Source organism: Trichosurus vulpecula, chromosome 5 (assembly GCF_011100635.1).
Source record: "Trichosurus vulpecula isolate mTriVul1 chromosome 5, mTriVul1.pri, whole genome shotgun sequence".
Lineage (NCBI taxonomy): Eukaryota > Metazoa > Chordata > Mammalia > Diprotodontia > Phalangeridae > Trichosurus > Trichosurus vulpecula.
The window spans coordinates 86,297,325-86,312,774 of NC_050577.1; the positions used below are offsets into that span (position 1 = coordinate 86,297,325).

At 42.8% G+C, this 15,450-nt stretch overlaps 1 protein-coding gene across 3 annotated transcripts in view; it reads right to left on the bottom strand.

The window, feature by feature from the left end:
• Positions 1-3,389: 3,389 nt before the first annotated feature.
• DNAJB6 (DnaJ heat shock protein family (Hsp40) member B6) overlaps positions 3,390-15,450 on the bottom strand; it is a 132,329-nt gene continuing 120,268 nt past the window's right edge. For all 3 annotated transcript variants that reach the window (XM_036758973.1, XM_036758975.1, XM_036758974.1), the window contains one exon: positions 3,390-5,176. In XM_036758973.1, coding sequence (XP_036614868.1) covers positions 5,094-5,176 — 83 coding nt within the window. In that variant the 3' untranslated portion in view covers positions 3,390-5,093. The remainder of the gene's footprint in view (positions 5,177-15,450) is intronic.

A 15,450-nucleotide genomic window follows, 5' to 3' on the forward strand; every position in this document is an offset into this window, starting at 1 on the left:
CCTCCCTTCACACCCACCCACACACTCCCAGCTAGTCTCCTCTGTCTTCTCCCTAGTCTTAGCTGCTCTGCTTGGGTCTAGTCCCTGTTAGCACAGTTTTATTATCTATTCTCCCCATCACCCACCAAAAACAAAATTAACAGAGGAAGAAATGTGTACTGATGTGGTTTCATCTTTAATGGACAAACACCAGGAAACTGGAATAGACCACAGCACCGGGGATGAACTTTTAGCTCTATTTGCTAAGTTTCAATTCTTTAGATCAGAGGTTCATAACCTGTTGTTTATTACAGATCCCTTTGGCAGTCTAGTAGACCCCTTCGCAGAAGGATGCTTTTAAATATAGGAAAAAAAATTAAACACATTATATTGAAATAGTTTAAATACTTTTAAAAATACTAACCCTGTGAAATCTATCCCTGTAAATCCCGGGTTAAGAGCCCCTGCTTTAGAGAATGTCGACATGCTTAAAACTACTATTTCTCAGCAGAATGCCTGAGATGGGTATGCAAGGTGTTTGTTCTGGCTCTCAATAGCCCTTATTTAGGGTTAGGGTCATACATACCTGTGATTTCAGCCATTAGGGGATTCCACTCATTCCTTATTTATTAGCATCTTTTATGAACAAGGTGCTATTAGCACCTTTTGTGAGCTAGGTTCTAGGTTTACAAAGAAAAAGCCAAAATCATCATTGTTATCAAAGAATTTCCATTTTACTGGGGGAACAAAATATGAAAAAAGAATATAAATTAGTTCAAGATAAGGGGAAAGAGCTCTAATATTAAGAGATCAAAAAAGGATTCCTATAATAGGTGTCATGAGCTGATCCTCAAAAGAAGAGGGTTTTAAGAGTTGGCTATGAAAAGGAAGTGGATTCCAGGCGTTTAGCACAGTGGCTATAAATGGAATTCCAAGTTCATGCAATAGGCCAGAGGTCAGTTTGGCTAGAACGATGAGTACGCAAAGGGGAGCAATGTGAAATAAGTTTAGATAGGCTAGAGGCAGGCTGTGGAGGGCTTTAAATGCCAAGCTAAGGAGGGGCAATAGGGAGCCAGCCCCTGAGGATTTTTGAGGAGTGCAGTCACATTCCTAATACTCAACATTGCCTTTTCATCTCTAAATTAAAAAAAAAAAAATTCTCTTCCTCTGATGGTGACTCAGAACATATAAATAGATGAGTTAACGTATAGGAGTGCTATAGCTTTATTCAGCTGCAGAACTTCTTCCCCCATAAGGTATATTGAATTGGCTATAGATCAAACAATCAGTCTCATCCAAATTTTGGTAATTGAGCTTCTAAGATGAGCAACTGATTAAATCTCTATAGTGAAAAACCTCCAAGTTCATAATGAGATGAGACACACAAGTGCCATCTTCACTGGTTTTGCCACTTAAGGAAATATTGTGCCACGCTTAGTCCCCACTCAACAATCTCTACCTAAAGGTCCAGAAAGTTTGAAAAACTCTTCCATCATTCTCTTGGTTTATCTTCTTCCCTAAAACCACCCTTCCTTACAACTCACCTCTTTTTGTTTTTGTCCTTCCAATTGGGCTGAAGTAGAAAGAACGCTACATTTGGAGCCGGAAGACAGGGATTCTGGTTCTGCTGCTGACTACCCATGTGACCTCAAGCAAGTCAATGAAGAAGTTGGGTTCTGAGGCTCTTCCTAGCCCTACGTCTATGATTCCAAAATCACCCAGGCTTGCAGTCTCAAAGTCATTCTCAACTCTTTCCTCTCTCCCCCAACCCACACCCAATCAGTTGTCAGATTTTGCCAATTCAGCATCCATGGTATATTTCACTGGTATCTGCTTCTCTCTGTTCATGGTCTCACCCAGGCCACCACAACAGTGGATTGTCCCTTAATTGGACCTTCTCCTTTTTCCATACCCTTTTCTACATAGCAGCCAAAATGATCTGCTAAAAAACACAGTGTGACCATTTCACTCCTCTGTTCACAAACCTTTTGGAGGACCCTATTGCCTCTAGGACAAGATATAAACTCCCAGCTCAGTGTTTAAAGCTTCAAGCCAAACTTTTTCCAGGTTCACTACGTATTTCATTCCTTTACTGCTTTGCCCTAAACTCTGCATGCCACTTCCTACCTCCATGGCTTTGCATAGAATGTATACCTGGACTGCATTCCCTCTTTCTGCTTTTTGGAATCCTTAGCTTCCTTCCTTCAAAGTTTGGAACATATTCCTTTTCCTACAGGGAACAGCTGTTATTGCTCTCCTCTGCTCCCTCCCCCCAACTCTCCTCAATGCTTATTGGATTGTAGTAGATAACTTCTCTGTAAAAACTTAGCATTAGTTATGACTAGGAGTGTCAGCACATGGGGCAAATTCTGTTGAGCAGACGTGTATGAGGAGGCATAACCTTCACAGGATGGACTGGAGACAGAGGTCCTGGAGTGGAGGAGGTGGAGAAACTGAGAAGTCAGGGGGTTTGAGGGGGCAGGGTTTGGTGTGCTAAAGACTGTGATTTAGGCATTGAGCTTATTGGGGAATAGGAAGAGTGACTTAGAAATCCACAAATGACATCAATGAGAGTCTGGATAGGATGGAGTTGATTTTCAAGGATGACAATTCCTCTTGTGGCTGTGAGTATGAGAGGATGTCCAGACTTGGGAAGGTGTCGAGAGATTTGATGTCTTCAGGATAAAGCTGAGTTTTAATGACCCAGAAGATGGAGGAAACATGGAGAGATGTAGGATGAAGGGGAGTGAGTTAAAGAGCATATTGGGGTTCCAGGGGGCATACTAGAAAGGTAAGGCAGAGAGTTATAGGGACTAGAGATGAGCAAGGTTGATATGAATACAGAGGAGAGCATGGGAAAGAGGTTTTTGAAGGCAGATGGACCTAGGAAAGAGTGGATACCATAATGGAGAAGGAATGGCCTATCTGCTCCCACTGATACAGGGTCTGCTCCTCCAGCCTCCAAACTTCCCCTATGCCCCTCCTACCCCAACCCCTTGAGGCAGAGGCACAGACCAACAAAAGAGCTCAAGAGGTGAGGCATGGGGATGAGCCATAATGGGGAGAAAGGAGCAACCCCACCTACCCATCAAGATGTCAGCAATGAGGACAAAGCCCCAGCTGTCCTACCCTAGTTACAGTTTGGGTTGGCATACTTGTCCAATGGGCTCTGTCAGAATCATTTATACTCAACATTTCCTGTGTGAAATGGGAGGAAGATGTCAACTTTGTTTCCTTTCTCCTAATATGCATCCCACACTGGCCTTATTCCACACCTACCTCACCCCCACCCCCCAAATAAAGTATCCCTATGTTTTCATAGTAACAGTTGAAAATTATGCCAAATCCGTTTAGAACACCCATTCCTCCGTCCCCTCACCCCACCCCATCCCCCAAAAAAGACAGAACGATGAAGAGAATTGCTTTTATTTTTAAATATTAGTAACACAGCACAAACAATTTAGTGGTACTTATCAAGTGACCGACAGAAGGGCTATGCTAAATCTTAATGTTTCACATATGTAGTACCTAAAATATCCTGCATATGAAGAATCTTAATGTTTATTAAGGTTACAGTTTTCATGATAAGCATAAATACTAAGTCACCCCAGGGTTCTAAATTAATCTACCCTCTTTCCCTCCCCCTCCCCCCACCTCTGATAAAAGGCCCTTAAAACACGATTTTAACAATCATTTCATACAAGCAGCGGCTACATTTGTATTCTGGCTTCCAAAGCTCAGTATGTTGTTACAGCATACTGACACGCTGCATTTTACCAAGGAGAGCTCAGCCTTCAACAGTGCTAGGTAGAAGCTGCCGGCTTTTTATTTTCCCCAGTCACATCAAAGATTTCACAATGACTACATCTTGAAGACACAAAAGAACAAACCAGTGTGACCCAGAGGCCCTGGTGTTAAGAGGGAGAGAGGAATTCACTGCCAAGGAACATGCAAGGAATCAAGTTAAGGCAATACAAAGATTCTAGTCAGCGCTCAAAGAAAAAAAAAAGGTTAAGGAGCGATAAGGTCATGCAAATGAAGTAATTATAGGGGGCTCTGCCAGATTCAAAAGAAATGATCTTTTTTTTTTAATGAAGAGAATGTTTACAAACTGAAAGTCAGCTCAGTCCATTCACTCAGGATAGCAGATGTCGCTTTAATCTAGCTTATTCCTTCCCCTCATCATGACCCTACATGAGAAGAGTCAATATCACTGTGGAACAAGAATTATTGGGGCAGAATCCTGTATATCCACTGAAAAAGAATCTCATAAATAAAATAAAGAGGAGATTCTGCATCACAACCCCCGCCCCTCCCAAAAAAAACCCTCAGAATTTTAAAGCAGAATTTGGACAGTCTGGAGAGTTTGGGGACTAAGGTCATAATGAATGTAAGGAATGAATGATTTCACCTTTGGAGTGATTCACTGGTCACCTGGCAGTACCTATGATGAGACAAAGCCAGAGGCCTAGAAACATTCAGGCCCTGGCCTGGTTATCTTCTACCTAAGAGAAAGTACCTTCTTCATGGTTCAATATCTAACTCACAGTATTACAGTTTTCTTAAATTATGCCATCTTTAATTATCTTGCTTGCTAAGTAGTACACGTTCTACCTCCATTAGGGAAAAAGGGTCACTTGGCAGATCCTTCAAGAGCTCATCCCTGCCCCCAGTTAGGTTCGTTAGGGCTCGGGCTTGCAGGGTTCTGTTGTAGCAGTCTGTATGAGGGTTGTATGGATGAAAAGAGTGAGACGGAGGTTTAACAGAAGGACCCAGAGGAAAACCCTCGCTAGAGTGGCACTTAGCCCCCGTGGGGAAAGGACACAAGGTAAAAACATCTACGATCTTCCAAATCGCCAACACAACACACATCACCAAACCACCAATCCCTAGCCTGGCAGTCTTCTCACCTGCCTAACCTGACAACCCGTTATTAAAATGTCCGAAGTCTCACGAGAAACTGTGATAGTGCAATTTTAGTACAATATTAAAACACGAGCTGTCTTCTGCCTAACAATGTGTACAACCAAAACAATACACACACGCACAGAGATGTGTTCAAATGGTATAGGATCATATGGTGAAAAGGTACTGGTGCGTCTGACAAGTCCGTTTTAATGGTTCCCTTTGGTCGACTTCTTCTTCTTCTGCTCTTCTCTCTGTTTCTGTTTCTTCCTCTTGCCACCTTCTTTGTGTCCTGAGGAAATATGGCTTGTAAAACACTGTTCAGATATTAACTGCATTTCCTCTTTAAGAGGCAAATAGTTCTATATATCCCACTTAAAACAAACATACAAGCTAGTATCTTCACTTGCAAAATTGCCACCTTTAACACCTATGTACACAGGGCTGATCAGGGCAATCCCCTGTTGGGGGATGCGGGGAGGGAAGTCCCCTGGAGCTGGGCAAGGACCCTTTTGCTCTGTGGGAAAAGATACACGCACCGGCCCCTTACTAGAACTCATATACAACCAGAAGCTCTTGGTTAGGGCTCCTGGTTGGGTCCTTATGTCTGCATAACAAAGGGATGTGCATGAGTCCCTCCCTATGGGGTCACAGCCCATGCATAGCACAGATCAGGAGGTTCCTTTGATCAATCCAACTGCATCTCAAGCAAACCTAAATTCAGATTTTTTTTTAAGTTACAGGTTGAAAACCTTTTAATATTAGGAAGACACCATTCAAAAATCTTCAAAGCCCTTCATGTTTGACATAGAGGCTACCCATCAAGCCATCTCTGTCTGTAATCCTCCTAAGCCTTTCCACCCCTTCTTTCAATTCAGGGGAACCTCAACCACCTCCCTGGTAACCTGACATATTAACAGTGCTATTTCTCCTGGTGATGAGACTGGAGAGCATTTGATTGTGTTGGAGCTTTCCAACAGGCCCAGCCTGAACTGCAGGGCAAGGAGGTTACTTTCTCTGATATTCCCTCTTTGGGGAAAAGGTTTGCTGAACACTGGGTTCATTTTCTGGCATGGTAGGATGTTCTCCATTAGAGTAAGTACCCAATGTTCATACTTGAACAAGAATCCTGCACCTTCCCAGTCTACCACCATGCTCCGAGTTAAGATTTTGCTTGCCAGAGCTGCCTGCCTGAAAACAAAAGTCTGGCTCTGGACAGTGATGGCAGAGCATGGCTGCATGCACTTATCCTCTGAAGCTCTAGCCAAAGGGGTCAAGGCACACTGGCCCTCATCCTGTAGTCACTCTGGTAGAAGGAGCTCCCAGCTGCGAAATGTGGAGGGGCTGCAAAATTGGCTTGTCAGATGGAGAGACCTGATGCTTAATTTAGGCAATAAAAGCACAAGAGTTCAATCCAGATGTCTCAGTTGGGAATCTAACAAGTGAAACCAGTAATAAGGCAGAGCTACCACCAGCCTGCACTTTACAAAGCACAGGTCCCTTGATCCACTGATATACATCACAAAAACATAAGGGACTCCTGCTAAATGTAATAAATATTGGCCTAAAGATGGCTGAAGTAGGTGGACTCTCAGTAGACAATCGATTTTCACAAACAGCCTCTGGAAGAATGACATAGAATGCTTCCATGCCTGAGAATGATGCCCACTCCGACACTAGTCAAGTCATCAAACATTCACCTTAAGGAAAGCCTCCCCTTTTCTTTGTTTTAGTTCAGGGGGATTGGGCTGCAGAGGCCTCGTCTGTCTCAGAACCTGGCTTGAGGCCTGGGACACATGCCCCCACAGAGAGTGGCATCTTTCTCGTTCATGGCTAAAGACCGACACATTTCACCAAAGGCGTAATTATTTCCATATCAGAGCTTGCTGAGCTTGGCGCATCCATTTTAAATTCGAGCATCTACCTCTACAGCCTACAGCCTAGGTTAAGGCATGAAGTTTTTACTTAAAACTAACTACTAGCCTCCTAAACAGGAAGCTTAACCAAAGCAGGACATATGGATTTACTGATTATTCTTCCTTCACTCCACGTTGGGGTCAAGCTTCAGGCATGATACCTCCAGATATAAAACAACAATCCTTAAGACAGCCTCTAATCCCCATCCAGTTTTATGCTGTTATAGTACCTTTCTACTAACAGTCCACTTATTTTACTGGGACCATGTTGGCACGCGGAACTCTGAAAATTCAAAGTTCTCTTAACATGGTCTTTTCTACAACACATTGAAAAGATAGATGCCCTTACTCTTGAAAAATGTTCTGACCATTCAATATGCCAAGCGGTTTGAAGGCCCTCATGGGTTTGAAAATGAAGAGAATTTTCAACTTCCCTGCCAAGATCCCAACATGGCCCAAAAATGTTGCTAGGTTGGCCAGCAGCAGATGTAGACTAAAAGCCAAAGCTTTGCCAGCAGGAGGCGCAATCCGAGACTGAGAGCAGATCTGGCGTGATCTCCCACAAATAAGGATGAATGACAGGACTAGCTGAGGCGAGAGAACTTGCTTGGGAAAGAAAGTGTTGGTCCCTTAGCTGGTCCCATGTGGTATGTGGAAATGGAGTAGAGATGGAGGATTCCAGTCCTCTTAATTCACCATCTCAAAGTCATTCCAGAAGCACGTTATGAAGCAGACATCACAGCACGAAGCAGGTCTTGCCTACCTCACTTACTGCCACGGTGGAGAACAAATCTCTCATGGTGGAAAAAAAGTATTGCTTCAGTTTAGCTCCCCTCTCAATCAAAGATGTCTTTCCTCTGTAGCAACATGTCCCACACCCCCCAAAGGGGTTTATATCTGAAAGCCTCAGAATTCTTCTCTGGACTCCAAAACCATTCTAGGTACCCCAACCCCTTTTCAGTCTTGTCTTCTCCCATTAGAACATAAGCTTCCTGAGGGCAGGGACTCTCTGTATTTGTATTCCCAAATGCCTGACACTGAATAGGCGCTGAATATATGCTTGTTTCCTTCCTTCCTGGTCTGGCTCAATCTAATTCAGGAACCCAAGGTCCAAACTCCAGTTCTGACACTTTCTACTTATGTGACCATGGTCAAGTCACAATCTCTTTGAGCCTTAGTTATATCTAAAAGATGGATTTGTTAATAATTTTACAAATTATTCTCCACATGATTGTTTTGAAGAACATGCTCTATCAACCTTACAAGTGTCACAGGGAGTTATTATCCACGGTGTGGATTGTGAACCCCAAGAGACACAGCAAAGATTTCTGGGTCTTGTTATCTCAAACCTACCCCCATCTGGGATACGGGGGAATCCAGATCAGTTGGGGAAAGAGAAAAGATGGAAGAAAAGAGCAAGAAATGATACAATTCAAGTAGCACAAATCAGTTGAGTGCATATATGCCAAATATATGCAAATTCATCTTGGACCCTTCTATTTCCCCCACTTGGGTTTCTAGGGCGAAAAAATTCTTACTAGACACTAGGCTCTGGATTCTTACCAGGGGGAAAAATAACAATTAACTAAAGGCCCCCAAGGGTGCAGAGTTATGTACCCCTAAATGGATATATAAAATGGCTATTTAATATGTTGAATCCCCGTGGAGGGGAGCCGAGTCAAGGGAAGCACATTTCAGGCTACTAGTTTGGAGTCCTAACCTATTTGTCACTTTGTTTTGAGTCATGAAACATGAAGAAGTGAAGTTCATAAATAATGGCAAGCTAAGGACACTGATGATTCCATTACTGCTAATAGCAGATTAAATTTAAAAATCCCAAACGTAGTTAACTGGGAGCCCAATGAATTAAAATGGCTGATATCAAGAAGCAGAGAAAAGAAATGGAGATTTGGAAAGGCAGTGACGTCCCTTGGCTTTCTGACTCATTTTAGCTCCAATTTAAAGGGGGAAAAACAGGGATATGAGGATGGCCTTCTTCACTCCAGAAGATCCAATTACATTTACATACAATGGCAAAAAAAAAAAGTACCACATTTTAATCTACCACTAATTGACTGATCCCCAAGGAACTTCATTTATTTCTCTCTGAGGCTGTGGCATTTGGAGCATCAGCAAGAAAATTAAAACTTAACAAAGGCAATAGGAATTTCTAACCCAAGCACAGCAAATAAAGATCATCAAGTCCAACTTTGTAAAAAGTCATGAAGGGAATGAATTGGACTTTTAGGCCCTGTCCACCATGTTAGCACCTCAGTATCTGCCTCCTACACCCCCTTCTTTCAGGTGCCCAGTGTTCTCATACTGTCGCCACCACTCCAGTTCCAGAAGAGAGAGGTCTGATGGATGGAGAAACCACTAAACCAATGTTTCAAGCATATACCCTTTGCTAGGGACATGCTTAAACATTAGGTTGACTCAAAGAAACATCTGTTGTTGTCCAGTCTTTTCAGTAATTTCCAAGTTTTCGTGACTCCATTTGGGGTTTTCTTGGCAGAGATACTAAAGTGGTTTGCCATTTCCTTTTCCAGCTAATTTTACAGTTGAGAAAATTGAGGCAAACAAGGTTAACTGACTTGCCCAGGGTCACAGTTAGTGTCTGAAGCCAGGTTTGCACTCAGGTCTTCCTGACTCCAAGCCTGTTACTCTATCCACTGTACCCCCTAGCAGCCCAGAGACTAGGACATAGGGAACTTCAAAGTATCACAGATTTAGGGCTAGAAGAAATCTGCAGCCATCTAATCAAATCCCTTCATTTTATAGACCAGGGAACTGAGGCCCAAAGAGTTGAATTGACTTGCCCACAGTCATATGGGAAGTAGGCATCAGAAGTGGGATTTGAACCTAAGTCTCCCAGACTCTCTTCACTGTACCAGTCCTTCGGGCTCATGAGCCACATACCACGGCACCATTAGCTTCTTTCTCTTGAGCCCTCCCTTCAAAGATGATGCCATTCATGGGCACAGAGTCTACACATGGCCAACAAAAAGCATGAGAAATGTCTGCTGTGCCCCTACTGGGGCATTTTCCCCTACCCCCCTCTTCTTGTTCACATCCTGCTCAGTCTAAGTTTTCTCTTCTCCTTCATTTGATTAAAAGAATAAAACAGTGTACTTATTAAAACAACTCTTGTAATCTGAGCTTATTACAACAACAATTTAAAAAAAAAACCGCCATAAGTTCCACCATGAAGTTGCTCTTTTTGCATTCCTCCCCTTTCCCATTCTCCACCCCCAGGTTTTCCTAAAAGAACCTTCAGGGCCACAAGTGTGACAAAGCAATGCCTTCATATTCACTGGGTGCTGTGGGGCAGAGAGGGAAGCAGGTGATAGAGAAAGAAGAGGAGGAAAAGGCAATGTCCTTGGGAGGTGGGGGAGGGGAATAAGATAAGCGGGCACTGCACGGCTCTGAAGGCTGCTTCTGTCACTCAGTCAATAAACACTTATTGAGCACCTACTATGTGCTGAGACATGGTGCCAAGCTGGGGAGGAAGAGTAATCAACTCCATTCATACCAATGAAGACCAAATGAACTGACATTGTCTCGGAGATAGAGTCTTTCTAAATCCAAGCCATTTCCCCATTGGAAATGTCGGTGGCTGACCTTAGCTTGGTGACTGGAAGCCTAGAAGCAGAGGAAACAGGAAAAACCCAGGCCAAATCACACCAAAACAATGCTTTCTAGTCTTCTGTTCCTGAACTGGAGCTCCTTCACCTTTCCATGGGCCACTGACAGAGAGGAAACAGGACAGTATGCCAGGTGGGCCACCTGCCCTGATGCAAAGAGAAAGTTAAGAGCCTTGCTTTTTTGGTTCTTGGCAGAATGTTTGGAGAAATGCCTATCAAAGTGGTCCTCCAAAACCACCATCTGGGTTTTGAACCAGATCAGCAAAGAAAGCATGGTTGAGAAAAGCCTGACAAGAGAAACTAGGCTCATTGTGATTAGGTTCTAAACAGTCATTCCAGCATAAAGATTGAGGTCTAAGCTAAATCCCCCCCATGGTCACCAAAGTCTGTCATTATGTCCTGTCCATGGTATACACCGATCTGTGTATATGCCTTTCCCGTATTCAAAAGACCATCAAGTCTCCCTGTAGCCCTGCAGCCCTGCTTGGTAATTTGCTAACATCATTCTATGGACAGCTTTCGATTGTCCACCATGTGACTAACAGCACCACACTTCTTTACTTGGTTTCCTAGACCCTTTATCCTCAAGAGTTCTTCATCTTTTCATGTGCCACGGGCCCCTTTGGCAGTCTAGGAAAACCTATTCTCAAAATAACATTTTTAAATAATTGAAGGATATACTAAATTTCAGCTGGAGGTTAGCGAAAATAAAGATGCTTCCTGAAATCTATCCACTTGGGTCCATGGACTCCATATTAAGAACCCCTGCTTTACCTGGACATCTGCCAAGGTCAACGTATTTAGAGCAAGAAAGGCCTTTAGAGATGACCTAGTTCAATGCTCTCATTTTACAGCAGAGTAAACTGAGGGGCTATGTGAGGTGACTTGCCCAGAAACACACACAGAGGAAGGAGGCTACAAGCCCAGGTCTCCTGCCTCCAATTCCAGGGCTCTTTCCCAGCAAAGCCAATCTCCTGTTAAAATGTTTCCCAAATGAAACACACACTATAACTAAGAGGTAACTGACTATACAGTGTCTTCCCTACAACTTTATCAAGATTTAGCTTGGCACACTTTCTCTACTTTACCTTGTGGGAGGTCAAGAGGTAGGAAGGAGGAACAGGGGGAGAGTTTAAGTTGCAAATTGTCTACCTATTACTCCAATTCGAATGATTAACGAACTAGTAAAAGATACAGCATTCATATGACAGTTTTCTTTATAATTTTTTTTTAAGGCTGTAATTCTTAGCTGAAAAACAGAGGAAACCAAATACACAGATGTTAAGCTAGTTGTATTAAAAGGAATGGTTTTGAGGATGACAAGCTGAAAGTGAAGTTAACCATGAATGATTAGTTTGACAAGCTCCATGCTGAATGCAATGTAGGTAATCACAATAACAGAAAACACTCGGCAGCATTCGTGGGCAAGTTAAGTGGTTTCTTTTAAAAAAAAAAAAAAGGAAAAAAAGGATGCACACAACACTTTTTTTTTAACATGAAAACTTCTCAACCACATTCATTGTCCAAAGGACTCAAGAGCCTTCCTTTACAAGGTTCTCTTTTCCTCCAAAGACCTATAGCATGTTTGCGATTTGTCAGAATCAGATGAAGCCAAAGTTCATCCTTTTCCATGACATGTGTTCTGTGAAATGAATTCCCTTTCCAAGATAAGCTACTAAGTTTTAAGTAACACAATCACTTAGGCCATTTGGAACAATGCAGCTGAATTTTAAAGTTTTAAATGGAGATTAAACGTAAAACAATACAGTCAGCAACAAAGCAAAGGACCAATGGGTCAAACCTGCATGGGGCTTTATCATCCCATCGTTTTTACAACACAGTCCATGCTATTTGCACAATAAAATTATCCCGTTAGCCAGAAACCAAATTGAGAGTTGCTGCTGGCTCCCAAAAGAAAATTTGTTCTTTCTAAGAGTCTCCTTTGATTTTCATCCTCAAGGAAATTTAATCGGGACTAGCTAGACTGTGGTTACTCATGAGAACACATCAATATTTAAAACATAAAACAAACAATGGATCATAAGTGAAAGATACTTTTAGCATATTGATATCATTCATTAGAAACAATGGGTACATCCTATACATACACAGACACAGACACAGACACACACACACACATGTGCTTTGGCTGAAAAATTAAATGATTTCACAGACTTCTGGGTATCCTACTAGGCTGTGAGGCATGAGCTCTGATAGCAAGGTTCTCTGCTTAGCAACTGGTCATCAGATTGCTGAAACATGAACACATCTGCCCTATTCCCTTAAGGAGCATCACTTTTCAGGGCCTAACGTCTAGGTTGTAACAAATTTCAGTACTGTATTTACGGAAAGCTCCCTTCGATGGCATACTCTTTCCCCAAGGAGATTTCCACAATAGAAGAAATACTTCCCAAGAAATTATGCTTAAGCAAGTGAGAACAAGCTAACATGGACTTGGAGAAACCTCAGGCTTTGAAGGCCACACCAGCTGAGTCCAAGCTGTAGGTCCAGGCAGGCTAAGTGCGGACATAGCCACAACGATCATCGCTCCAAGGCTGGCCAATAGGGGAATTGGGGGTCGGGGGGCGGGAAGGGTACTGCCACTCATGAAAACCATCAATTAAGGTGGAGTGGGGTTGCCATCTTAATTGGTGGAAGAAATAGCCACATCATTTACATCATGAATCTTTAGTATGAGTACCCCCTAGATGGAAGGCACTTTGCCAAGAGTTGGAAATCCAAGTACTGCCATCTCACTAAGCAAGGAAAAGAATGACTGGTCAGGAGAGGTTTAAGATGATGATAAAACTAACACACTGGAGGGAGGGGACTAAAGTTATGTGTGTACCATATTCCTGTAATGCCGAATGGTGGAATTTTGGAATTGTAGTGAAATCAAGGCCTGGCATTTGCAAAGCATCTATATGGCTTTACACGAAGGCAAGAAGAAAATGGTTCTTGGGCCATATCTCTACATATGGCTATTTAACCCTCTCCTGCTCTGTTGGTGACTGAGGGCTGAGAGAGCTAGCTGATGGCACAGTGAATACAGCAGGAAGACCCTGAGTTCAAATTCCACCTATATGAACCTGGGCAAGTCACTTAATCCCAGCCTCAGTTTCCTCAACCATAAAATGGAGAGAGTAAAAGAACCTACCTTGCAGGGGTGTTGTGAGTATCAGATGAGATAATATTTGTAAAAGCGCTTAACACAGTGCCTGGCACACAGTAGGTACTGCCAACGCTTCTTCCTTTCCCCAGTAACGTAGCAGACACTTGTATTAAAGATGAACTCCTTTCTTACCATAGATGCTTGCCTAAGTGGGGCCCAACACACATTGCTAGGGTCCTTTAAATTACTGCAGAGTACTTTGACGTGTACCAAATTCTCCAAACTCAAAGCAACCTAGCATTCTAGGATCTGGCTCATCAGGTGACAATGCTACCCCTTCAGCCCCGCCTCCAAAAACACCTCCCTCTTCTCCCCCAGAACCCCCAAACCAGTCAGTGTCCAGAGTATACTGCAACTGGGGAAAGTTTCTAAACCCATTCAATTCAGACCTGAATTCATTCTGTATTCACACATCCTCCCCAATTGCCTCTATTTTTCATTCAATTACACAGGAAAAGGGCTGATGCCTCTAAATCACCCATCTGCTTCTACTGGCAACTCTCCATCTAGATTCCTAGTTTGGTTTGTGTGTCACAGTTGGTTGCTATGCTCATCCTGATGAAGCTTCAGAAGAGAACTCTTGACTGCAGGTAGAGAAAATGGGTCACAGTACCATGGGGTTTAGGGCTAGAAGGGACCACCCAGTCCCATTTTATAGATGAGGAAACTGACAGTGACTTGGCCAAGGTCACATGTGCACAGTAGGGATTCCACGTCCATTGTTCTCAGCACTACATACAGATACTGTGCTTTTTACCAGGCCAGAGCATTCTTAGAACCACTAACTCTACCTTCTCTTTTGCACTAGAGATACTAAAATCATAGATTTGAAGCTAGAAAGGACCTTGGCAGTTAACTAAGCCCTATCCAATCCCCTTATTTTCACAGGTGAGAAAATTGAGGTTTAAAAAAGTTAAGTGACTCGTCCAAGCTTGGCCCTGTCATTGCTGGCTGAGGCAGTGTTTGAATTCAGGATTCTTCTCCCATTTGTCCATCATGCTGTTTTCCCATTTCATAAACACTGAAGTATGGTACCCTGCTGTATTACAGAGGCATGAAAACCTCAAGGGGCTGCTGTTTCTTTATGAAATTCAGCCCTCCAAGTAGTAAGGAAAGGACCTTATCCCTTTGCTTCCCAGATCAAATTCAGACCATGTTGCCTTTTGAGAGACAGAAGATTTTTCCCCTCAAGTTCTTACTATTGAGCATTGGAAGAAAAAAAAATAAATTTGGAAGATTCTCCTACAAGACATCTTATGCTTCTTTTTCCATGGGAATAGCTTGAGGGGCCCCAATTAAGCAAGCTGTCCAGAGGGTATTTTATTAGCATACCTCCAAAATAGACCCATTTGGGCATCTGATCTTATGATTGCCAACTGTCTCACTTACCTAAATTAACGGACCTATATTAACAAAGGGAAGAAGAGGCATGGACAATGCAAAATGATCATTTATGCTTGGCTCTGAAATAGTCAGAGATTCACAGTTGATCAGTGACACACACATATACACATAAGCACTCGAGCGCGCGCGCACACACACACACGCGCACACAAACACACACATACACACCATGCCTATGTCTGTATCTAGACCTGATCCCCTAATGGTTAGCACTAACAGAACCCAATGGAAGGATAAAGGTAGAGGCAACTGTAGTTAATGATGACTATAATTGGGTAAGATGGAAGAAATGCACCCACTCTATAAATAGCTTTGAAATTCCACTTCTGTTTAGAAGTCTTAGATCACAGCTTCCTTCTACAGCAGCCTTTTAAAATTCTTCCATATCTGACGATTAGGAGATCACAGGACTAGATCTGGAAGAAGCCCT